General features: G+C 36.7%; 1 protein-coding gene across 9 annotated transcripts in view; it reads right to left on the bottom strand.

Moving 5' to 3' along the window:
- Window positions 1–24,075, bottom strand: part of GPHN (gephyrin) — a 312,554-nt gene that overhangs the window by 18,434 nt on the left and 270,045 nt on the right. For 5 of the 9 annotated variants that reach the window (XM_075030431.1, XM_075030434.1, XM_075030430.1 and 2 more), the window contains 5 exons: window positions 21,928–21,983; window positions 16,772–16,891; window positions 12,386–12,444; window positions 12,007–12,160; window positions 9,898–10,019 (listed from right to left, as the gene is read on the bottom strand). In XM_075030431.1, coding sequence (XP_074886532.1) covers window positions 9,898–10,019; window positions 12,007–12,160; window positions 12,386–12,444; window positions 16,772–16,891; window positions 21,928–21,983 — 511 coding nt within the window. Of the gene's footprint in view, window positions 1–1,189; window positions 1,262–9,897; window positions 10,020–12,006; window positions 12,161–12,385; window positions 12,445–16,771; window positions 16,892–21,927; window positions 21,984–24,075 lie in introns of all 9 variants that reach the window. The other 4 variants (XM_075030425.1, XM_075030426.1, XM_075030427.1 and 1 more) reach the window with 1 other exon arrangement.

Below are 24,075 nucleotides of genomic sequence, written 5' to 3'. Positions count from 1 at the left end.
TGAAACAGGCTTGTATGAGGTATTCAGAGTTGATCACCTGCTGGTAGATTCCAGGTTCTAGGCAATTTCTGATAAAGCAGACAGTCTATATCATGTTCTTCACATTAATCTAAAATGTTTTAAAGACTGCAGGTTCTTGTAAGCTAATTGCAGTTAAGTTTTTTTGGGTGTATAGAGTACAGTGTAAGATTCTTGTGGGTTGATCTCTTTAGTCAATTTAATGAGGAAAACCTAAATTTATGACAACGTGGCTTCAGCGTGAACAATCAATAGCTGAACATGAACAAGTCTTTTGAAGGCTAAGGATATGGCAGATTGATTCAGTAACAAGTACAGAAACTTGTTTTTCCAGTGTCCAAAGTGAACATTAAGCTATAACTCAATCCTCCAACCTTTGGTTATAAAAATAGGCCTACTAACCACACTGAGGATCCTCACATGACTGTAGTTTTCAGGTACTAGCCTTTGATAGGTTTTCCATTACTTTCTGCCTAGTTTTAATTCCTACAAGAATCTAACTATAGAAACTAATTTTTCTGTTTGTTAACAGAGAGACTGACAGGTGGTTTACTGTCGCTCTGTTATCACCCCTGCCCCTTTGGCCTGTCTATGATAGGAAGTAAGTTCTATAAATTAATCTGTATTATTAAGCCATCCCTCTAAATAAGACCTATATAATTGTAATGTATTTTGGAAAAAAAGCATAGTGGATAATTTAGAGATTTCATGAACATTCCAGTTAGCCTGCTTTAGAGATGATCAGCATGGTAATGGAAAAACAAGTATGCAGGTATGACTGAAGAGTCGTCACAGTGACTTCCCTAGAGTTGTACTCTGCTACTACATCAAGCAGGTTTCTTCCTAATTTGCTCTATTTTTAACAGGGAAAAGCCTTGATGGATAAAGATGGTTGCTGCGACTGACAAGTAATGTAAACATTCTTGCTATTAACAGAGTTTTAATTTTATCAACATTGTGGAGCCATGTATGTCTCCAGTGCACTGGTGCATAAGAACTTAATTGACAAGGCAGTGCTATTTAATGGACAGAATAAACCACCATTTGCTTCTATATGGCAACCATTAGTAGAATCCGTGCTCCAAGCTCTGCACTGACAGACATTTAGTCGAGCCTGCCTGTGAGCATGCATGTGCCTCAACATCCCAAGTGTTTTAAAAACGGTGCTCACCAATCTGGTAGACCTGTCTCCGCAGTGTTCTGGAAGCTCTGTGTCCCTTCTTCTTTAAAAACATCTGGCTTCCTGAGGGTAAAGGAAGCAGAAGGGGTATAATAAAGAGCCAGGGAAGGAGAGAGGCTCCTGGGGTGAAAGGGATGCTCTGTGCTCAGCTGTGCCCCCTTGGTGGCTCTGAATATTCAAAATCATCATGGGAAATGCTTCTTCCCTGCAAGGCCAGCCAAGGGGAGAGAAAGGGAGTGTACAGGAACACATTTCTGTTATAGTTTGGAAAGGCTTCTCACAAGGATGGAGAGTGGAGTTACGGAAGGATTTAGGCCCAAACTGGGCATGCCAACAATGTGTAGTTCATCCTTCCTTGCAGAGTCTATGGAGAAACTTCTTTACTCTTGACTTCCAGACGAAGCAAAATGAAGTGTTAAACACGTTGACATTCTGGAATATATGGGATAATAATGGGAAAATATTTGGAGATGGGTCCCAATGAAACATTTTTACTCATACTTTCTAGCTTCTTATTTAGGAAATGGGTCTCAAGGCATATTAAATGTCACCTTCTTGACTACAAGGGGGAAAGGGCTGTATTTATCCTAATTTTATATCTCCATAGTCAATAAAGATGCCACTTCATTCATGAGAAGCTTATACCCAGCTACCCTGCTCTAAGAAGCAGGTTTAGAAAAAATGTCCAAAACTGAGAAAGTTACTGCTATCAGGACCTTATTTAAAACAATGTTTTGCTATGAGTTCCTATTTTATGGAGACAGCATTTCCTTTTATATGCATTTCTTCCAAGTCAGTTTCACTGGGAAGAAATAATTTTTAGATAGCGTCCTTTGTAAGATAAATACGAAATAAGCTGAAATTTATGCTTTTATACTCTTAAATGTAGGACAGTTAAATGTAGAATGCAAAAAAATCTTCATTTGACATGAAGATTTAGAAATGTCTCTTTTAAAAAAACTAAAATAAGATGTTCAAGATTGGAATGGACCAGGTCATGAATAGTCATTGCACAACTCTTGAGCCCTTTCTTCTTTGCAGCTGGCTGGACTGTTAACAACAACAAAATCAACCTCCCTCCGCAGTCCCAAGCCCAGGCTCAGTTTATCCTGCACATAGCAGCTGCAGTCTGTCATTTCAAAGATCACTTCTGGGCACACACAGATCCTATCTGACTGAGGAATGATGAGAAGACTGGGCCAGTATGCCTGCACTATGTTTTACTGTTACTCACGTACATGGACACTACTAAAATGAAATCTAAAATCCCCTTTATCACCTTGTAAATCCATGCCTGGGTTTTCCTCCTAGGTCATCACAGAAAGGGTCTGTCAGATCAGATGCGTACTAATGTTGTTTGGAAGTCATGGAAAAATATTAAAACTATTTAGGTTATAAGTTTAGATGTCCATTTCCTTCTGACAGTTTTCCCAAGATAGCCATCTCCTAAAATGCCTTCAGTCCCTTATTTGTTCTTCTATCCATTGTCAGAGAATTTAGTCAGTCTCTGTTTCTTGAAATAGGGTCACTGTGTCAGAAGTGACATACAAAAGACTTTCAGATTTCTAAGTGATCCCAGCTTCTGGTTTACTCATCAACATTATGGACCGCAGTCTCAAAAATCAAGAACTTTTTCCCACAAGGTACTAAACTCTAAGAGTACTCTCACTCTCACTATGTTCTTCTCCAAGAAGGCAGACTGAAACTACAGATGTTTCTAAATGACACCATGAATTACACAGAGGCGAGAAAACCAAAAGCATCTTGTCAAAATTTCTAGAAAGTTTCAAATTCATTTGAGCATTGCGTATTAAAATAGCCAAAGCTCTGATGTGCATTCTGTCTTTACAGATCACTGTTGCTGTGTTATTTCTGCTGGTACTGGTCTTCTGACTTTGTGCTTCTACTACAAATTGTCCATTAGTATAACACGCAAATATTTAATTCTCTGAAGTAAGAGTTAAGAGATTATTTGCGACCAGGAGAAAAAATCCTGATAATTTTGTGTGATTTGGCCCTCAATATAATCTAGGAATCTCCCTGAACTTGCTTCTGTTTGAACTGTAGATCACATTTAAATAAATAACCAATCTTGCTTTGAAATGAGTATCTATCAAAGCATTTGATATAGTTTCCTAATAACTAATTACTTTCACTGTTAAAATATGCTTTATTTACAGTCTTAATTAGTCTAACTTTAATATCTAGCCATTGCTGCTGAAACAGAAACTTTATTCAAAGTTTTCCTCCATGTGGCTCAGTATTATTGGAATGTAATCAAGTCATCTTGTAAGAATATCTGTTGAACTGAACTGCCTGAGTTCTGATACTGTTGGAGTATACGGTCCGTCTTTCAACCACTTAAAAATTTTAATGGTTCTCCTCTAAATTATATACAATATCCTGTTGTGTTCTTGTCCTGGGAATACAAAGGTAAGGTCAAAAATAACCTTCTAATTCTACAGGAGACTTAGCTCTTTATACATATGCTAGAACTTGTATTTAGCAGATTACTCACTACAATACTCAAAGGTTCTCCTAAATCTTTACTTCTCAAGATATAATCCTCCATCCTGTAAATTTTACCTACATTCTTTAGTCCTATATATATCAATTCATACTTGGTTGTGTTAATAATATACTAATAACCAGTTTTCTAAGTGATTCATATTGCTGACACAGTGACCCATCTTCAACATTCACCACTTCTTTGATCTTTCTGTATCTACTGCCTTTATTAGTTTTATTTCTTCTAGGGTGTTAATAGTAAAATTTCAATCCTCAAAAATTTCTTAGTGACTTGGGAACCCAAATTCCTACATATGATCTAGATATTAAGGAGGTTGAAAGTAATTTAAGTGAATGATATTTTGGCTCCTAGAGGCTGAAGTTCTCTTGTAAAAAGAACTTATGTCTCCAAGTATTTTTAAAAATATTCATATATGCCTCAAAAATAGACTACAGTAGTTTTTATTTTACTCCAACAAATACAGTTACAGATTCCCTCTATTTTCAAATACAGGAGGATTTTCATAGTATTCTGTCCTCTTTATTATTTGCTGTTTAGTGTCATGTTCTACTACTGGGTTGTGATTCTATAAGTGCTAATTCAGGAAGAAGTCCATGCCTGTGTTGAGAACAATTATGAGAATGACACACTGTTGTGCATTACCTTTGCACCTGTCACCTCTACAGAATGAAATTTTATTACCTGTCACAGTATGTAGTTTCCTACTGGTACAGAAGATCCCCTGGGACTTGTACTGCCCTGTTTCACAAGTTCTTTTTTCCACCTCTGTTTTGGCTCACATGTTGCTTTGTGTTTTCTGAATGTGCACTAGATGAGATTACTTGTCACATATGACAACTTATCTGAAGTTTGCCCTAATGATTATCAAGAGTTGTGACAGATATTAAACATTTCGGCTTGAAAAGGAGAATATTCTTCTTGACAGAGCACAATGGAAGAGAGGATGTCCATATCTGAATCACCTTCAAATCGTTACCCAGTGTTCCTGGATTCATTAGGCTATGATCACACTTTATAACACCATCATTCTTTGAGCAGATCTAGAACTGAAGACACTTTAGCAAAAACTAATATTGTGACATTTGATTTAAGGCCTTTTCTCTAACAAGCCTTTTCTTGCAGTCATTTATTAAATGATACTACTACTACTACTAATTCTGTTCACAGTATATTTGATTGTACCCAAGCTGGACATTAAACTGGTGCAGGGAGAGGCTAGGATTCTGTGGCTGAATTCTGCCTATAACTCATATTCTAACTCATATGATGATGTCTGTCAAGCTGATATTGCATGAGAAATTTTAGAGTTGCAACAGTTTCCCGCTCTTCTCCTCCACTCCAGATGTTCCATCTGAATTATAATACTGGCAATTACATGCAACCCACACAAGTACAAAAGATTTAAACCTCTTTTTGGATGGCAAACATAAAATTTAAGCAGACTAAAGCCTTGAATGAAATCTTAGTATCCCTTCCAAAATATGAAGGGACTCTTTCAAAGCCTTTATTTTAGGGATATCATACAGTAATGCTGTCACAATAACAACAGTGATTTTTAATGGGTTTACCTGTCACTTAGATGCTATATGTCAAACAGTATGTCATAAAAAAGAGGTATATAAATGAGAAACTAATCAATTCTAACTTAGAAAAGTTCTCATATACTGCTGATTTTATAACTGTTCTGACAAATTTTTAAAACAACTGAGCAGATAATATGAATTTCCTAAATTTTTCTCATAAGGAGAGAGATATTCTTTCTTTCTCCATTGTGAAATCACAGGCTCAAAAAAGAAAATGCAGCTGGAAGCAGCTAATGTTATACATGTCTCTCAGAAAAATGATAAGGGAATTAGAAGATAGGTAAAAGAATGCAGAGAAGGGGAAAATGTACTAATGTAAACAAAGGTAAAAATGGAGGAAATTGAACTCATTACACGTAATCAAAATTCTTTAGCAAGTTTAATATGAGAGTCTCTCATAGAAGGAAAACTGTCAAAATGGAAGATGGCTTTCTAAAACAGAGGCCCACGCTACAGCAGATTTTGCTAGGGCTAAACTTTACAGCTTTAAATAAACAGTGGATACAAAGAACACCACAAATGAAATCATCAGACACAAACCTATCCTGATAATAACTGTAACTCTTGTTTTTATCAATGGTTTCCAAAGAACCAAATAATTTCATACATTACAAGCAAATGAAATGAAATTAGAAGCCTTTGTCTTGTTATGTGAGACAACACTCAAAAGTACATGGGTTTACCAGTTTTAACTGGCCAGTTGTTTTTGCAGTTTTTTAGCAAGTGATTCTGTGATTCAGACAAAGATGTAAGACACAACAGTAAGAAGGACAACAGAAGGGTTCTTCCTTATTTTTAGTTTTGCATTTGTTTCTTTTCTTTAGAGTAGTTCTGGAAATGCAGTATCTTCCATTTCTACCCAGAGATATGTGCTTTTCAAACAGCTTGATTTTTACGTGATAAGAACACAAATAGAGAAAATCTTGGCTTCTAGCCATCCATAACTTCAGCTATATCGCATTTTCCAGCTTTGTTCTTTTCTCCTATTGCTTGCTTCTAGGATTTTAACTGTAGATTTTATCTATGTGTTTTGGACTTGCTGTTTTTCATTTTGAATATTGAGTCCTATATACAATTTATGAGAAGGGAAACAAACAATGACAGTCTCAGAAATTCTTAAAATGCTCCAAAAAGAAATAAAATATTGGTTTCAATTGAGAATTCAAATATAGGCTAAGTGAGACTTGAACGGCCAGTTCAAAATGTAACTTCACATATGACTAATATGCAAAGACGTTTTTAGAGTGCTCCTAACTACTCTGCAGCCACCCACAGACATTCCAAGTGCTTCCCCATCCTTTCACGTTCTCTGTTGGAACATGTTTACATGTATCACAGTCCTGGGCTTTGAAGCAGCTGGACAAGCTATTGTCTTACCTAAACACCTCTGAGTGATTCATATTCTGAAATGAAATATAGGAACACTTACCTCTAAGTTTGTCTTTGCAAATACTACTCTAAAACAATTTTCACACCCAGTAAAATGCAGTAAAATTTACTCAATGTAAAATGTATAAACAAGACGAAACAGAAAAAAAAACCAAACCCAAACCCAAAATGTGAAATATGGGAAGGAAGAAATACATTACAGTGATACCTTCAAAGAAAAAATTACAAGTTCTTAAGTTTCCCTTCTGAAAAGTATTGTTTGCCAGTATTTTTACTACATCTGTAGGTATTGCAGGCATATAAAATCTTTCTCTTTTTCACTATCTAGATACATATTATACATACAAAATAAACTGCACATATACACAAGCACACACAAACATACAAAATCTATGGTTTAACTCCAGTAAACCATAAAACAGACACTGAAGGCTTGTTCACCTTTTCTATAAACATGCTAACTAAAACATCAAAATTGTACCCTTCATAAGATCTCTCTGGTAAGACTCTTGGATTTCTTCAAGTGCCATGGTACTCCATCAAATCAGTCATGTTAGTCCAAAAGATATATACTGAAATATCCATATGGGCAACATTCTCTTAGTAGCTTTATTATAAAATGAAATAATACTGTACTTATTATCAAACTAATTTACATATTCAGATTTTCCATTTGACTGAAACAGAACTGCAGATGCATTTTGTTGTAAATATATGGATTGGGCATGTGAGTGCAAGGAGAACAGCAGAAGAATTGCTAAGATTCTTGGCTAAATCAACAGTACCAAATTATTCCTTGAAAACTTACTGCAAAATACAAAATCACTGTACAATTGGAGGCTCATTATTGCTATTCTATGAGCCAAAATAACTACCTCTGCAGAAATGACTCCCCAGGCATGAAACTGAAAGTTTAAAAAGAACTTTTATTACCTTTGCCAAAGTAATACTATCTCAAGACACAGAGAACATTTTAATAGGGAGAATTGAAAAGTATCAACCTCTCTCATAACTGAAAGCAAAGTTGCTGGCACTTGTCTTCCTTTGACTGACATACATGTTTGCTGTCTGGTTTTCAGCTAGCATCCAACAAATAAAAAAGGGTCACAAAACATATTTGTAAAAAATATAGAAAAGTAAAATAATTCTCTTGGGTCTTAAATCTCACTAAAATTGTCTGCTATTATTACTGAGAGATTTCAAGATTAATTATCTTCACAGACACTCCATACCTAGGAGGTTATAGAAAAAATTCCTGAAGGCAATGGAGTACGTAGCTATAGTTTTGCACAATGACCTTAAATTAAACTCTCCATCTAATGGAGTTCACTATACAGCAAATTTGAGACTATACCTATTTGGTTAGGACAAGGCCATAAAGAACAAACACGCTTTACATTCTTACTTTGCCAGAGGAGCTACCAGAAAGATGCTCAGGGGAAAGCATCTTTTCCATTGGATTAACCCACTGTTAATGACAGTATGTAAGCTGATGTTGATAGTAATGTTGATGACAGTAGCAGCAACTTTTGGTCATTCAGGTGGCAAAAAGTTCCACCTCCAATATGTTGTTGGAGAAAAAAGCTGCCAACCCTTTTATGTAGGGATGATTCTCAGCAGCTGACTACGATTAACAGCCTTTTTGTGGCTGTTTTCTTTTTTCGCAGATACGTAAATCTAGAACCTGATCTCTAGATATAATAGTTTTATTTGAGAACTTTGCTACCTGTGTTTTAAAGTCTAAAAAGGTCCCTATCATATAGAAAACACTCTAGAGATCCAGAACATTTAGATACCATTTCTGGAAAGAACAATCTTGTGAGTTTAGGTTCTGTTTGCATGAAATCTCTACCAGAAATTGGAAACATTCATGGGCAGGAGTTTTTTTGATATTTATTGCTATTTGGAACAGCAGTGGAGTTTTGCCAGGCCAGAGAAGCAAAAAGGATGCCTGGATGCAGTGAGAGTATCCCAAAGGATTTGCTTTCCCTAAGATCACAACAACTGCTGCGGTTGCTGTGTGTCATATTCCCTGTATGGATACTTGAAATACAACTGCATTTCCCAGAGCCACCATTTAGGCTGGTTAACCACGCAGTGGTTGGCCCATTCATATACTTTCTGTCAAGCTAGTAATGTTTTGCATTGAATCCTGCACTATGGAAGACTAGTTTTGAAATGAGCTATTCCATAGCAGTAACCTTGTCTCCCTGCTTGGGAATTTTCTCATCAATCAATGTGAAATGTGGGTGCTGAAATTCACTATTTCCTTTTTTTTTTCTTTTTTCTAATCTGGCCTCACTTTTACCTACCCACAAGGAATACCCTTTTTCTCAAACAAGTGGAGGTGAACCTGAACAACTCCCTATCGAACCAAGTCTGTTAGTTGGTTTGATACCCAAAATGAGAAACAAGAAAGCCTGTTCAAAGCCCTTGGGGCTCAATAAACTGAGGAAATACGTTATGCTGAGAAACTCAAGCCATGGATGACAGGCATTGCACAGTCTTGCACTGTGAATACTTATACTAGAGCTCTCAACGGGAGATGTGACTTCACTACCACTGGGAAAAAAGGAGCAATCACTGTCAGATGAACGGAAAGACTGATCACAGGGTACTACTCTGTGGCAATCAAAGTAGAGATACCAGTAAAGGAAAAAAAAATCAGATTCTTTTAAATTCTTTGACATATTTCTGGAAATGTTGAGCTACATCCAGCAGTGGGGCCTTCCCCAAAAGATAGTTACTCAGAATGTGACAAAATTTTATACTCTAAATTAATTTTGGCATGGAAAATAAACTCTGAGAGAAACCTTCCTTCTCCCTTTATTGGATCAGAAAAAAGTATAGTTGCTGTAGAATTGTCTCCTCTTATGTGTATTAAGTATCGTGCTTGTGATGATACTGCAGCAATAAATTCAATTTGCAGCAGTAATACATGTTTCAACAAACAGAAGGCAAAACAAGATAAACACCATTCTATAAAAATTTTATCAAATGATTCTTCTTATTATTAGAATAGACTTACTTATTTCTCTAATGAAAAGGGTAAAAAATCTTCTTCAAGATGTGCCCTGTCACAACACTGTGACACTTGCACTGAGTGCCATTTTCTCTGGTATTTCTTTTTACCATGGATGCCATAAAGCGCACCACATGAATATGAAGTGACATCTTTACTAACATGTGGTACTTACTTATCTCCTACAATTCCCAAGTTGATTGTTGGGTAGCCATGTTCTTGGATTGTAGCTAGGAGAGTTGAACGGTTACTGTCCCGAATCTTTCCTGGTAAGAGGTCATCTTCAGGATTCAGTAGCTATAAAATGAGAAACATGCTCAGTCAGTCTCCTTGGAATACTGTGCCTTTACACAAGTGAGAATTTTCTTCTTTAGATTAGACAGGATACTCTTAGACACCTATCATAAAATATATGTGTAAAGTGATTTAGTGAATTTAAATTAATAAGTTACGTAATGTGCTTGTTTAGTCCAATCCTGCATGTTGCTTAGTTTGTTTCTATTGTTTCATGTCTGCAAAACCTTCTTTCTCCTTAAGAGTACCTGGTTTCTAATCTCAAACATTAGAAATCAAACCACAAACTTTAAGTTTCCAGGTTATTGATTCTATTTAAATGGTTTTAAAGGAACTTCATTGATATTGCTAACCATATTTAAAAGTATTAAAAAAAAATTATGAAATTAATTGTCTACTTACCAATAAACATGTTTTTTAAATACAACAATCTGTACTGGAATCATAGAAGCTTAAAGCTTGGTTCTTATATCAGATACTGTTTTGGATGAAAAACTTTCTCTCAAGATAGTATCATGGCAATTGCTTTACATGTGTTACATATTTTGGAAGTTAAACTACAAAACATACAAATGTAAACACATATTTTACATATATCAGGAATTCTTTTGTAGGACACATAAAGACAACACAGTATTGACAGGAGGTAAATAATAATAATGATGATGATGATAATAATAATAATAATAATAATAATAATGATGATGATGATGATGATGTATCTGTCAAAATTACAGCAAGAGTGTTAGATAGTAAGGTAAGAATAACCAAAAGGGAAGCATGGCTAAAGTTTGATGCCTTGGCTAGCAGCTCTGTTTCTGTGAAGGTTTCCATAGGATGTTTAAGAAACCCACTGTGCAGGATCTTTTTTAACACATGATAAAAAACAGAGTGCCCACATCAGTAAAGAACCCTTTAATGACATGCAAGAACTTTCAGTCGCAGGGAAGATACTATTCAGAAAATAATGACCTGTAATCCTTGTAGCTCTTTGGATTTGTTCTTCGGTGAGCGGTAAGTTTCCCGCACGACAGACCCTGTCTATGTTATGAAATCTGGCAAGACTCTGTCCCAGCAAGGCTGGCCTCAGCCACCACAGTACCCAGTAGTCACAGAGTAACCTTCACTGGGATTGTGGAAGTTGTAGGGACACCACCAGATGACAAAATTCAACATATTCAAGCTGTATGAGAATACAGCTATTGGGTTTATGTTTATGTCTGGATTTCAAAAAGTTTGTCGCCAAGGACAGTCAAAATTATAGTTCAGACTTCATGCTGCCTTTAAACCTCATATTGACTTTATCTCAACCCACAAGTTCTTTTGCTTTTGCTTCTTTCTCTTCTCTCTCTGACCCACTGCGGGAGGGACTAAGCAAGTATAGTTGCTGGCTGGGGTGAACCCACAAGATATGTAAAATTAATAAATTAAGTTAATCTTGAAAGTGATTTTTCTGATGTCGTTAAGACAAAGCAATTAGAAAGCTAGTCTGGAGTTCTACCAACAGGAGATTGTCTGGATTTCAACATGTGCTACTATTAAAAAAAATATTAAGGCAGAATACTACAACAAGACATTTGGTAGTACCATTCAGTTTTCAAAGACAGGTTATCTGCCATTTGCACTATAGCTACAGAGGACTGCTGCTCAAAAGAAATTACTCTTCCAGTCATGACTGGCAGTATGAATTACAACCCCGGCTACCCCACAGGTCCTCCCTTGCTGGCAGGAGAAAAGTAGCTGACACATGGTTGGACACGTTACCAAAATTTTTGCAAAGACAGTGTGTGAGACTTGTGAGAGAGTACTTGAGGGAGAAAACACAAGCGTCTGATTACAGGTTGATCACTCACAAAAATACCTCATGTCAGCATGAGTTGCAGCTCAAAAAGTGAGTCTACTTGGGAATAGGGTGGAAGTCACTATCCAAAACACTGTCCAGAAGAAGACATAGTAATACAGACCTTGATTCTAAACATATTTTTCTTACCTCATTCCCTGTTGACATGACTGCAACTACTGGAAACTTGTTAACTTCTACTTCGGTTACTCCAACAGTTGCTAAGAGACCAATCTCAGATGGACCCATGTGGGTTCCTTTAGCCAGCACACATTCACCTCTTTTAATGTCATGTCCTATAGGTCTGAAAATCATAGTACAGAAAAAAAAAGAAAGAAAACCAGAATGAGATTGAAAGTATCTTTACTTGATTGGTCCTGCTCCCGGTGAGGAGTGTCCAGGGATGTTCATTAGTAAGATTGTCAAAATGTCAGTACTACTTATGGTTAAAAAATGACTATAAAAATCACCAGGCCTTCCATTCCTTACAGAGATATTTTACTGTTTATAAAGTAGGATGTTTACAGACCTGATATCTTGGCCTGGTCGAGCCTGCACCAGGATTCGAACCTCTAGTTCTTCTGTGCCCTACAAAAACAAGGAGATCAAATACGGTCAGCTGGGCTATTCAAAGAAGATTAATCAGCTTTAATTTCTCAGAAGTCTACACAGCTTACAGTACTCATTACACTGAGACCTTATGGTTTAAGCATCATCACTGTTCTCCTGATCTGTGTGTCAAGATTGTAATATAATGTATGCTAAAACTATGAGAAGTTCTCCCTTTGATGAGCTCACCAGGGGAGGACCAGCACTGAATACATTACCTTTCTTTCTTTCTTTATGGTACCTGGTTTTACCTGTCTTTCCTATGTTAAGTCTTATGTTTGTCTGTTGATCTGGTATACCGAGTGGATTCTTTCTACTCCTCTCAGCCAACTTGATCTGCTCAAACAATTTCAACGATGGCATTTCAAAAAGACCATTAGTCTGATAGACAATATGTCACTACATCTGCAGAATGGTGGGAAGAAGCTATATGCTCTAGCTGTTTCAGGATTTTTATGTAGATTCCTGTAGCGGAAACTCCTACTTGAGAGCTTTGTACAAACCAGAAAGAGGCTTATTCATCATGTTTATTTACTGTGAACAAGAGACAATGGCCTGAAAAGTCTGATGCCTACTTTAATATTTGTGTTTACTTCTTCAGAATTTCAATGGTTTGGCAATTCATTCAATGCTGATAAATGGCACATGGACTATATTGTTAATATTTAATTTATAAGCCCTGTAAGTGGGTTGATGATATAGACACTCAGCTTTGAGATAGTGCCAGCCTGTCAGTAGCACTGTATCTATACTTACTTAGACTGGAACAGATTTTGTTTTTACATTGTCATGTAGTGCTTCATACTTTAAGTACCTCAAAGTTATAAATCAGAAACTAATATTACAAGACAAACAAGGCACGTCATTGTCATTTGGAATTTTTACAGGAACAATAGTGTTGTATAGGACACTGGGACTTGTCTCTTTTCTTAAAGGTGATATGAACTGCATTTTGAGTTCAACCTAAGTGCTTTAAACTAAAGGCCCCAAAGTTAATGTTAATGAACGTGTTGTTACAGATTGTGATTCTGTTTATCTACTGTGAAAATGGATAAATTTAAACCCCTGAAAACTAGGAAATTACTAACAAAAACATCAGCTCTGAAAAACCTGATTTCTTACTTTATCACAGTATTTTCAAAATATGCTTTTAATGCAAATTCTGTTTCTTTTATACCTGCTCCTCTTGTACACAAGAAGAGACTATTTTTGGCTGCTAGTGTCCAAAATGGCTGTGCTGATGCCCAGGATGACCTCTTATCTCCCTTATCCCCTTCTGAAGCTGTAAAAGACACTTTAGGCTTGTGATGACAATCTGGGGCAACAGTTAGTCTAAGAATTATTTTATTTTTATAATCCTCTGGGGATGGTTGGCCAGTCACAAAGATTTGTATTTTCCATATCTTTGATAACATTTAAAGATAGCTAGGAAGTTTCTAGGGAATCAGGAGGAGTGCCAATGATACATTTGAGTAATAGAAAAGGTCCTATTTAGGATGGCTGGATTAGGGGAAACAAGGGAAAAAAAGGTTTTGAGTACTTTAGTAATCCCAGGTTTGAAGAGCACTGTGGGAAGTGTGACTGTGGACAACATAGTGATGTGCAGAGATTGTTATTTATGGAATTGATGGATATCCCAGAATGCTTTACAAGATAATTCAAGCTGTCAAGTAGGGCTTGCAGGGAGGTATGGCATTATGCTGAGAATAAAATAAAACCCTCCTGAATTTTGTGTGTATCAGGCAGCATTCTTCTTGCTGGGTATTAATATATTTTGAACTATGTCCAAGTGGTTTACTCTGATGGTTGTTAACAGCCAGGATCCATACTGATATACTGATGCTTGGTCTTGATATAGGATTTAACTCTTGTTTTGGTTGATCACATTGACCTCCTTTTTCCTACAAAGTGACATAAAAATTCAAAATTAAAAGGATGTAGACATGTTTTTGCAAGGATCTTTCTCAATAATTGTGCATTTGGCAAGCTGATGAGAATTCTTCTTCCTGCTGGATAGATGTAATTCCTTTCAGGCCTGTGAATTCTACAGACATTTAGGGAATGCTTGCTATGATATTTAAGTACTGCTACCACCACTAGAGGTCAAGGAGCTCCTTTTAAAAGTACTCTCTGTCTTTTCAGAAGAACATTTTTCAGATGTTAGCGATTTCATTTCAGTTAAATCCCAGCCCTGAAGGAGTTCTTAATACTAAAAAGAAAAATATTCTTGAAATATGTAGCCACACAGGCATGAAAAAGGAGAGAAAAATGCATATTAGTTAAACTATACTAATTATTTATGTACAGGATTAGCAGAGTAGCGTATTCAAGGACACGTAGAAACTGAAGAGTTCTATCTCACACTTACAGGCAGGAAAAGGAAACTGAAGGTGGCTGACCATTCGCTAAAAACTTCAGAGTTTAAGCACATAGCCAAATAATCTGTCTCACATGCAGAGGAGAACATGCACAGAAAAAGTGGAATCCAGAAAGGCAGTCATCCAAAGAAGTAGAAAATAACAGGTTATCATGTATCTTGCTCTGCAATGTGATAGTCCTCTCATGATGAGGTGGGCAATGGCCACAGAAAACTTGCTCAGTGAGGCTAATGGGATGATTAACAAGCAGTGAAAGCAATGGTGTATTTTACGGGAAGATATAATCTACACATACACATCTGTCACCTCAAAGCAAGACTGACTCAGTAAATTGTTAGGAAGAAGGTCAGCCTAGACAGCTTGCTGACTTCATCAGATGTAAAAATCTATGCATTTACAGTAATAAGGCATGAGAAAAGATCATGAGAGTATGTTTCAGTTTTTGCTGTCTTCATCAGCTTTGAACACTAGAATTCATCTGCTTACACCCCAGCTGCAATCACAATGCTAGCATAGAGCTATGGCGAAGTGGAACAGCTTGTCAGAAGAGCAGCAGAGAAGCAAAGGCTGATTTGAGCAGAGAACCATGCACACACTTCATTCCAAAACTGAACTTGGAAGCTGTGTCAGTAAGAGACGTATCTTCTTGCCTTAAATGTGTCAGATGATGGCAAACATGACAATGGTGTCCTGAAATCACAGCTGGGTAAGTGAAGGCAATGATTCAGAAGGAATTCTCTGAACACAAAGGAAGTCTAAGATGGACTGTTTGGGATACAGTTGTCTACAGACAGCTCCTGTGCTTCATCAAAAAACACATTTTACTTTGTTAAGACAACTCTGCATACAGAATTACTACTGCAATACTCATATTTTTTCTGTGGTATTTTGCGGCATTTGTAAGATAGAGCGCTAATATGATTTACAGGTATGCTGGAAAATCTGTTCAAATTATACAGTTAAGACTATGTTCTGGGGGAATATGCACCTTATCCATTTCCTGTTTTTCAGAGGTCTTGAATTCAGTAATTTTCTCATTTTGAAGGAGCACAGAGGTCTATTGAAGAAACTTAGTTATGGTTTAAAAAAATCTGGGGGGTTCTTACTTCCCCTGTTACATAATAAACCCCCTTGTTCTAAACATATGCATTTATTATAAGGTATGTGCGCAAGACATATTCTCCAAAATCCACCACATTCCCCTTTGCTGAAATGAGACCAACTCTTGTAACACAGAACCATCTCCATAGCATAGTTCAAAATAATCCAAGTCATCTAACGGATTTTGCAGCACTTAAACCAATTCACTTTCCCACAGAAAACCATATTCAGCTTTAATTACATCAGTAGTAATGCTACACTGCAGTATTTCAATGTATTCTTCTGGGATCAATATGTATTTTAAGAAAAATTTTCCCCTTCTTACTTGGTGGGTTTAGGAGAACTTTTAAAGTCCTCATCTTGCTGAGTTTCAGGATGATCCTGAAATATAAAGAAGATTGCTCTATTGCTAAATGTGAACTCTCTATCGCTAAATGTGAACTCAGTAGAAAAGAAGGAAATATAATGTCTGATTGCCACTATTCTGTATTTTAAAATGTGAATACACTAGGCACCAAATTGGAGTGTAGTTACAGATCTCTGGGAGGCATTTGCCTTTCACTCAAATCATGCTCCCAAATACTTTGGTGTCAGCATTCAACAACTGTGATGAAAAATCAATGTCAGGACAGGTAGGTCTGCAGTACTGTTATCACAGCCTGAAAAAGTGAGAAGAATTGCCACTAGGAATTGATGTGAAAATTCTCAAACTTCTGAGATTAACAGAAGAGTTTTTCTGTAGGACTATCTTTTATATTTACAGGATTGTATCATGAGCCATTTTCTGCTGAACACAAAAGAAAAATGAGTTTTAACTTGTGACTCACATCATCTGATTCCCTGATGAGCTCTGTATCTTCCACTTGCACCACAGCATCAGCACCACATGGAATTGGAGCACCGGTTGTAACGCGCATTACCTGACCAGGCATCACAGTCTGAGTTGGCTGAAAAATAAACAAACAAAAGTTAATTTACTTTTGAAAAGAAAAAATCTCAAACCATTTGAACTTTATGGAAGTAATCTGAAAGACTAAAATTCTTATTTGTGGCATAAGTCTTGATATACTGCTAGTGATATCAACAGATATAAACTCCAACGTATTTAAAGATCATTAGTTCATTGCTTCAGATCTAGCTTTTTTTATATGGTCACATATTAGGTGGCTTCAGGTTTTTCCCCTTAGATTTCTATCACAAGAATAACTTTCAGAACAAGGAATATACTGATACTTTGGTTGGCTCAGAAAAATAACTGGCTCAGAAATCTAACAGCTAGATGATGATCTTCCAGAAACTTACATGAGCAAAAATCTAGTAGTTCTCTGTACATAAATATTTTTGCAGAGTACTCTGGTCCCCAGGGTTGAAATTACTTTCCTTTGGTTTGGTTGAGTTTTTATTCTGTTTTGTTCTACCAGCACACTACATACGGAAAACCAGCAGCTTGTAAGTAAAGCAATGTAACCAGCTGCTTCATTTTTAAGCAGATTTCCTCATACTGAGAGACAGCTCAACACTAGTTCACATAGGATATCTATCTTTGTGGGGGTCAGTTTAGCAAAGCCTAAAATTGATAGTATTCTACAGTTATGTAAAGTCACAGTACATTACAAAGTTTCAGAAGAAGCAATACAAAGACTAGAAAAAAAATCAGAACAAATGACATGGTTTTAATAAAATTTCTCACCAGGCAGCCTGTTTTAATAGATATTTTTCAAAATCCAGAGTAAAATTGTAATTTGACCATAACCACTTAAGAAATAAATAACTAAAAGAAAAATCTTTCTAAAAAATGCAACTAAAAGAAGCTGGTATGATGATTGAGATTTCATTGCTGGCATATGAGTGCTTGCTCCCTGCAGCACTTTAGTAAGCCCTACTTATTTAGGCTTTACTGCTATTAAGGAACATGTGCTACACACAGATCTACGCAGCTGTCATCAGACCAACATATTTTGTATGTGTCACACGTATATATAATTCATGTGCAGATTGACTCTATATTCCATATGCAGCACTGGAATATGCCCAGGACTTCTCAGACTGTGATTAGCATGTATTTGATAGCAATCCACAGACCTGCAAGCAGTACTGCCCAAGCACTATTCTTACCCGCTCTCGCCCAGCAGTCATTTACTCTATGACTTTTGACAGGAGGCTAAGACATCTGCAGATTCTAGACCAGTGGCCAACGTTTCAGCTGTGCAAAGCTGTGTTTGACTTGCCCATTCTTCTGCTCCATTTCAGCACTGTCACAACCTCTGAAATTTGTTACTTTGAAACGTGTATTTCAAAGGTTTCTCATTGGGACAGAAGCCCTAGAGAGAGGCTGGAAATGGACTGTACCTGGTTTACCACAATATCACAGTGACCTATGTATCCCAGGAAACAACTGAGCCTGGAGTTGATTGAATCCTGACCCTTTTCTAGGGGTAACAGAAATCCGATATCCTTTGAAAAGAACATAAATAAAATGCTAAAATAAACTAAAAAAAAAGATCACACTTGCCATATGTCATGGTTAGTGTGTTTTTAGGGCACGATTCATGTTATCCTAAAGTAGGTATCTTAAACAGATGACATAAAAATAGTTTTTTTTAAAAATGGTATTTTTTTCTCACCACGGACTATGCAAGGAGCTGTGGATGAATAGCTGAGATGCTGCCATTTATCCTGAAGATGCTTAAAAGCGAAAATAATCTTGTCTAGTGTGTTATTTTGGTATTTATGAAAACAAATACTGCAAAAGGCAAAGCTTATGCCTTGGATTATGGGAGCTCTTTTGCATATAGTGGTAGATGCAGTCTATACGCACATTATAGGTAATATAGGTAATACGTAATATTGTTTTGAACTTACTAAAGTATTGATGTCTTTAGTGAAAATTTTTAGAGGAAAAATGTATTGCATAAAAAAATTACCCCATTTAAAATGCTTTTTTTGGGCCTCAAAAACCACAAAGAATAAAAAATGTCTAGGACTCTGCCAGAAATCAGTGCCTATGGTGATAAAATGCGCTCTAACTATCCATGCTTTTGGAGTTTATTACTAGATGAGTTAATTTTTTGAGGTGTAATGATGTGAAACATTTAAACAAATTTATGATACAATAACAATTGCTTTTAGAATTGGTTGCTCATCTATTTAATTTCCTTTTTGTCCTTTGAGAATTTGATCAGATTGACTTTATGAACAAAAGTGAACCATCAGATTTGTGCATGAATCTCCAGGGCTGTGTTCTTCTGTGCTAGAGACTATGAAAATAAAGAAATGATTTCTTCTCAGAAAGCATATTAATGTACAACAATTTCACAGAAGCTCTTTTAAAGGCCTTTGAGTCTCACACTTAACCTGGAATAGGGCAGTACTGGGTTCTGTCCTTTGCCTTCATTACTGATAATCTATTTAATGTTAGTCACTGAATAAAACCCAGAAATAATCTATCGAGCACAGCCCCCATCTAAGGCATTTTCTCTTGCACATGATTACACCTCTCCTGCATGATTTACAATGACCCATGCTCCCTTCTGTAAAAAAGCCCAAATTAATGGAAAGGTAACAAATGTCTATTTTCCATCCTATATTATAGCTGATTAGTCACAGTGCCTCTTACAGATGTCTTTAGAAAGTCTTCCAGGAAATGCTAAGCTCCAGCTATTCAAGTCTATAGGAAGAAAATCATTGCTCCCCATGGCTGAGTTTTTCACACAGAAGCCATGTGGATGGCTCATGACTAGTACACTCAAATGTGCCCTAACCTCCCCAACGCAGGATAGTGGCTGCAAGTCTTCCACAGTACAAAATAAAAAATGGTTGTTAACATAAACACAACCATCTGGAAATGGAAATCAGAAAATAATACACAATTTACAAATTGATACAGAAATGTCCAACTTGGCTATATGGTCTCTCTGCAATTCTCAGTCCCATTTTCTTGCTCTCTATGTAGCATTTACATAACCTTTTTTGCTACAGGAGGAGCCAAATCTAAATCTATTTTTAACTCCCTGCTGTGAATCATTCTGTTAATTGGTCTGTAACATGAAAAGCAGAACGTTGCTGCTGAGAGTGACTGAAGGGTGAAATGAGACTGAGGAGCCTTCCAAGACTATAAATAATTTCTTGGGAAGGAGATGAACCTAAAGATGTGTTGGCCCAAGAAAAAAACTTTGACCAAAGATCAGCAGCCTCATTTTTCTAACTTGCCACTGGTATTTCCAGAATTACTGTCTCTCTGCATGCCTCCTCCCACCCAATTTTTGTTCCTTCCCAGAGAGGTTTCCCATTCCCATTAATCTGGGAGGACAGACTGTCCCTGCAGAGAGACATTTGTGAGCTCTTGAATTTTGTAGGAGGGAAGCAAGCTCCCATTTGCCCTTTTATCCTTTGTACAAACCTGCTGAACTGATTAGGACACTCAAACCCTTTAGAGCTGTGGGCAGTCCTCCCCATTAGACACAGCTTCAACAGTACTGTTTTTGAGCACCAGTGTGCTGTGATATTTTTTAACTATCAAAATGATAATATTGATGAAAGGTGAATAAAAATAGGAGTGATAATTCATCAGGTTGCTCTGCTAGATCTTGCTATGTTATAGTGATCATAAAAAGGGTTGTAGAAATAGTTGTCAGTCTTGTGGATTCTAGACTAATGCTTGAAAATGCAGATGGAAGGGCTAAAAATCCAAGGTGGGTGAAATTAATTAGTTTACTTTTTTAGTATTTAAAGTAACTTTACATATTTTGTATAACAGATTCATTAATCTAAGTTCATGTGAATATCATTATTGAGAAGATGTCTAGTATACCAAAGTATAATTCATGATGATGGATGGGAACTACAGCAAAAATTATTTTCCTAGTCTTCTGTATCTATCATGATTAACCAAATTAAATGCCTATTATACATTTAGGGGCAGTTCAAGTCCATTTTCAAAAAAATGGAACAATCCTGCAACTGGTAATACTTCTAAAACCTGAAACAACTTTTAAACTGTATCTACTTTATTCAAGACTTTTTTGTTTAGCAGTCAAAATGGCCACACTGTAAAATGCTCATTAAAACCAATCAATCCTTTGACTTCCTGTTACTTGTTCCATTTCTGCATCATTTCATATACAATACACAGAATTATAAACTGGGACTTGAAATACCTAGAGAAACATTTTGGATTAACCCATGCTCTCCTGTAAAGCAGGACTGACAAATTGACAGAAGAAAAAAAGTGGTTGAATGCAACTGATTTTTTTCCTATCACCCCAGTATTAGTACAGGAACATTATCAAATGTACTCTTGAGTTTGAAAGTAAATCCCAAATAGTGCCCATTCAGGAATATTTATACAGCACAGCAGGTCATGAATGGGTGCTACCCTGACTTGCTCTTAAACTCGATCCATGTATCTGCTAAGGTGCACAAACACTTTTGATTTAACAAACAGAAAAGGAGCAATACCACAAACTGGGCTGCTGCCAGGCTTCCTCAAAATTGTTATGATCATTACGTACCTTTAAAGGTTTCATACAAAATTCTTACACTTTGTTTTGCAGGTATCAGTGTGAAATATGCAAGCAGCTTGTGGAAACAGTTATTGGGCTGAAGACCCTTTTAAAACCTGTCAGCAAGAAGGGGTTAAATCTTGCTTTTCTCTTGTTTATGAATTGTAATGCCACTGGAAGCCTTATGTCCTCTAACATTGTACTAGGGCAGAACATTACTGTATGCACTCCTACATGTCAGCACAATGCTCTGAAGTATTTTGGGATATCCTTGCTAGTTCCTTATGTAACCGTACAACCTCACTTTCTGAAATCATGTCCCAAGGCACATAGCAGGAGGCTAGGTACAGCTGTGTCCTACTTCATGCCACCTCCAAGAATATTGATTTTGGAGCACTAGCAAGGCTTGTAAAAATACAGAGCAAGTATCTCACAAAATAAAAATACATAAAAAAAAAAAAGAGAAAAGAAATTGTGCTCACCTGCTCACCAGCCTGGGATTCCCCTATGATGAATCGATCTCCGGGGCCATCAGCAGCTGTTAAGATGGACAATACAAATAGTAAAGGCCGAACCAAAACAAACGATGCCATTAGAAATTAAGAACAGGAGAACCAAAGGATGGTCTAAGATGCAGTTCTTCAGTGTCAGCATGACAAAGGGTATAGAAGTTTTGCAAACATTTTACATTTTAGGTCCTTTTAAGTTGTGTTTATTATTTTGAAAATTACAGGTTCTATGGTACTTTTAACTGAAAATTTCTGGGCAATAAGGGATCAGGTAAAAGGAGATTAGGAGGAATTACATTAGTAACAAAGATTTAAGAGTGTTCATGAGATTATTTTTATAAAAATGTCCACTGTGAGCAAATCTTTTTCCATGTGAAACTAACACAGGAGGACCACATATTTTGTAAATGTATTACCTATCTTTTTTCTAGACAACAATGGAATATTGACATTTCTAGATTCTGTCTCTGCCTTTGGAGGAAAATGTGGACAAGTGCAGTGGTTACAGACTGTATAGATGACCATACAGGTTTGGCATTTTCTGAAAAGCACTAGGGCTAAGATAATGCAACTTGGACTGCCACATTAGAAGTCTGTGTTCTGTTTCTTTTTGTAATTTTAGGAGGTAGCACTGAACTAGTTACCTTATACCTTTCACTGAAGCCATTCTGAAAATTAGAAGTCAGAGATCATTGATTTAACAAACTGAGTCTCCAGGACTTCTAATTTAGCCAAATCTGTATTTTTACAGGGACAACAAAGGCACCATTACTAATGAACTTTAAGCTTCTGCCTGCCTCAAAGGTCTTTCAGCAAGCTGCATTAGTGGGATTATAGGCTCCACCATGGTGTGAAGCATGTATGAAGCACAAGCAAGTCTGCCTGTCCAAGCACAGCAGCCATGCTGTCAAGAGTCTTCAGACAAACTGGGTTCATACAATCATATTTAAATATGTTTTTTTATTAATTTTAAATCTTTAACTGTCAAAAGTTGATTTCTCAGAGATGAAGTCTAATCAGTGACAACCTTTATCTTAATACTTTCTGGTTTATTTTGAAAGCCCTGAATATACAGCTAGATAACCTTATTGTATTGAGAAGAATTGCTTTCAGGAAGGATGCCCATTCAGTCTGTATAATGATTTATCACATTTGTACTCATAATTCAGCTGCAGCTCTGCAGATGGTGATCTATGGTACTTAGTCATGTTTGAAGACTAATGATTAACTTAACTTTAAAAGCCTATCAACAGCCTAATCTGTGAGCTTTCGAACAAACTCTAAAATAAGAAAGTGGAAAAGGACTCTTCAACTACTTGTCTTTGAATAATGCATATACTACTACTGAATATAGTTGTCAGACCTTCACTGAAAAAAATGCGCTGGGATGATCCAGCAAAAGAAAAGAAAAAATTCCCTAACAGCTACATTATTTTAAACCTGATAAAATCCTACTGAATTAGATTTTATTCCTCCCTTAATAATGATATGGAGACAAAGTTTATAGAAGATATACAACTGATACAGCTTGAAAAAAGCGGACAAGGTTTTGGGCAAACAGGTTTATGTGACTGAAAGTTAATCGTTTATTTTTTTGTAAAAAATATGTGTTAATGTAGTCAATATTATTTCTGCCTACAAGCTTTGTTTCTCACATCCTGTGATAACAGGTCTGCAAGAACAATTTAGAATAGAGTAGAATAGAATAGAATAGAATTATTCCAGCTAGAAGGGACCTACAATGATCACTTAGTCCAACTGCCTGACTACTTCAGGGCTGACCAAAAGTCAAAGCATGTTATTAAGGGCATTGTTCAAATGCCTCTTAAACACTGGCAGGCACGGGGCATCGACCACCTCTCTAGGAAGCCTGTTGCAGTGTTTGACCACCCTCTCGGTAAAGAAATGCTTCCTAATGCCAACTCTGAACCTCCCCTGGCACAGCTTTGAACCATTCCCACGTGTCCTATCACTGGATCCCAGGGAGAAGAGATCAGCACCTCCCTCTCCACTTGCCTTCTGCAGGAAGCTGTACAGAGCAATGAGGTCGCCCCTCAGCCTCCCTTTCTCCAAACTAGACAAGCCCAAAGTCCTTAGCTGCTCCTCATAGGGCATTCTGTC

This window comes from Buteo buteo, chromosome 6, assembly GCF_964188355.1.
Source record: "Buteo buteo chromosome 6, bButBut1.hap1.1, whole genome shotgun sequence".
NCBI lineage: Eukaryota > Metazoa > Chordata > Aves > Accipitriformes > Accipitridae > Buteo > Buteo buteo.
The sequence above is the reverse complement of the archived record's forward strand: the minus strand, read 5'-3'. Positions and strand labels throughout refer to the sequence as shown.